The 2500-nt window shown below is 38.8% G+C and overlaps 1 protein-coding gene across 1 annotated transcript in view; it reads left to right on the forward strand.

The window, feature by feature from the left end:
* EBF3 (early B-cell factor 3) overlaps positions 1-2500 on the forward strand; it is a 139594-nt gene that overhangs the window by 121709 nt on the left and 15385 nt on the right. Inside the window, exon 10 of the mRNA XM_009998279.1 lies at positions 844-932. Coding sequence (XP_009996581.1) covers positions 844-932 — 89 coding nt within the window. The remainder of the gene's footprint in view (positions 1-843; positions 933-2500) is intronic.

Genomic DNA, 2500 nt, shown 5'->3' on the forward strand with positions numbered 1-2500 from the left:
TCAAGAAGTAATATACTCTAATAAGTATTTTCATCTTAACTCTAGTCCTTGGGCCTCCAGGCTCAGTTTTTGTTTGAGTCGGGCAGAGCTATAATAAAGCCCTATGACTCCTTATAAAGCTTGTTAAACACAATGTGTGCAGTCTAACTGAGTCAGGATCATGATTCATGCACTGTACACAGCAGCATGTGCTGCTGATTTATGACCAAGCACAGTTCATAGTCAAAATTACAATTTGAGGGATAAAAAGATTAATTACTATTTGTGGCCTGCAATTTCATGAGGCTAGTGGATTGCAGCTGTAGAATGATAGTGCTCTACATCAGTTTGTAGTCAGCCATTCACAGATTATTAAAGCTTTGCAAGATTAAGTGCTCCTCCTGCCTGGTTTGTGCTCAGGCAATATGCTAGACAAAAAAGGACCACAGGGATAAATCTGAAGCTAGCAATAGCTGGACATATGTCATAATTGCCAGTTTCCCATAAATCCACAGCCAGTATAGAAAGCAGCCCATGATGCAGACATCATATCATGACTGTAGTGATTGCTATATATGGCCTCAAGACCTGTAACTTTGTTACTGCACTACCATTTTTGCAATATATTGGATAACCCTTTGACTATTTTCCAGTCTAATTATAAATAGAAGTAGTCATTGCTTTGTGAAGGGGGGGGAAAAAATATCTTCCTCTGGACAGGTTGTAAAATGAGCTTTGGAGCTGTGATAAGGTCTGCGAAGAAAATTGCACGTCGGGTGTAAATTTGTGCTCACAAAGAGTTGTTGAGATCTATATTTTTATTAGTATATCCTGCTTACCTTGACTCCTCTGTTTATGTTCTAGCGCTTAATGAACCCACCATAGATTATGGCTTTCAGAGGTTGCAGAAAGTTATTCCACGACATCCAGGTGATCCCGAAAGGTTACCAAAGGTTAGTAAAGAGACAAAAAGCCTTTTTTTTTTTCTTTCTTTCTTTCCCTTCCCCCCTAATTTAATAGGTGTTTCTAAGTGATGCCATATACTGCTTGTCACTTGTAAAATAATGCCACGTAGGAACTCCAGCTAAACTACCAACTCCTTGGGTAGGTATGTCAAGGCACACAATCAGGCAACCTTCCTCCTTAAATTTGACCCCTTTTCCCTCATTAATTCTTTGCCATTAAGTTAATAAAAAATTTTTAAGATCGCATTTGATACTTGCAAGAGGGTGTTTTAAAGAAGGAGAATGGATTTTCTGATACAAATATTTTGGATTCTACAAGAGGGACATAAACTTCCTGCGTAATGAAATAGTTCAATTAAACATTTTCCACTCCAGTAGCTTGTAGTGATTTCAATCTAAGCAGCCCCACTCTGATCTGTGATTATTTGACTCTTGTTTTCCTTTCATTTTCTAAAGCTCGATTCAGTTTAATCTTTTGTTTACAAAGCTTTTGTTATAAGTCCCTGACTTAACAGGCTAACAAATGAAGTCCACATATTAATATCTAGAGGGACTTTTCATTTAAATTCAACAAAGACAAAAGCTGCCTGTGTTGTTTATGCACATGACACATATCACAGAAATTTCATTTTGATGTAAAACATTAAAGATAAGTCATGCTTATAATTTTTCCTTTTCTTTGATATAATATTGTCTTTTTTCCTTTCGGCCAATCTCTGATTTTCAAGGCAAACTTGAAAACACAAATGAAAAATGAAGTCGTAACATTACGACTGATTATTTTGTATTCTGTTCCTGAGTGCATCAAGTCTTGACCACCTCTGAGTTTTATTAACACAATAAAACCTTTTAGACATTACCTTTTAATGCTCAGCGTGAACATAAGCAATATCATTAGGTTTCTCTTTTAATTTGTGAGCGTGCCAGCAACTCATATCAGATATTCACTGTCACCATAATTGGAGGCAGCCTGAAATATTTTTCAAATGCGGGGCGGTTTGCTGAGGGGTTTTGGTTCCTGAGGGTTGAGCTCCAGCAGAACAAGTTCTACCTCCAGAAGAACCAGGGCCATCAATATCATTACCCATAGGGCTTTTGCTGCCAGCATTTCAGTCTCTGGCTTGATACACTTATTAATGGTATCACTGCTTCTTGGCTTTCCGTACATGAATGTGGTTATCACCCTCAGTATAGGAGTCGATATAAATGTGCAGCTGTTTCCAGTAGGAGCCTTATGAAACTAAATTCATGGGAGATTTGTGACCGCCTGCATAAATTAGGGCTGGTTTGGAATTTGGGAAGACATTTTTAGAAAGAACTGCTGAGGAAGTCTGGGCCTTGCAAAGGCTTAGTGCCACACTGGAATTTTTTAACACGTACAAGTGAGCAGTCCCTCTGAATCAACAGCTCCCCACACGCGCGTGAAGTTGAGCACGCCTTGGGAGGATTGGAGACTTGCTACATTGGATTTTTTTGGTAGGCGAGGAATTTAAACAATGAATTTTACTCAGCTGGGTTTGGCAGGTTACTCCCTCGCTCTCCAGGTGCAGGTTACA

Source organism: Chaetura pelagica, unplaced genomic scaffold (assembly GCF_000747805.2).
Source record: "Chaetura pelagica isolate M959 unplaced genomic scaffold, ChaPel_1.0 scaffold365, whole genome shotgun sequence".
Lineage (NCBI taxonomy): Eukaryota > Metazoa > Chordata > Aves > Apodiformes > Apodidae > Chaetura > Chaetura pelagica.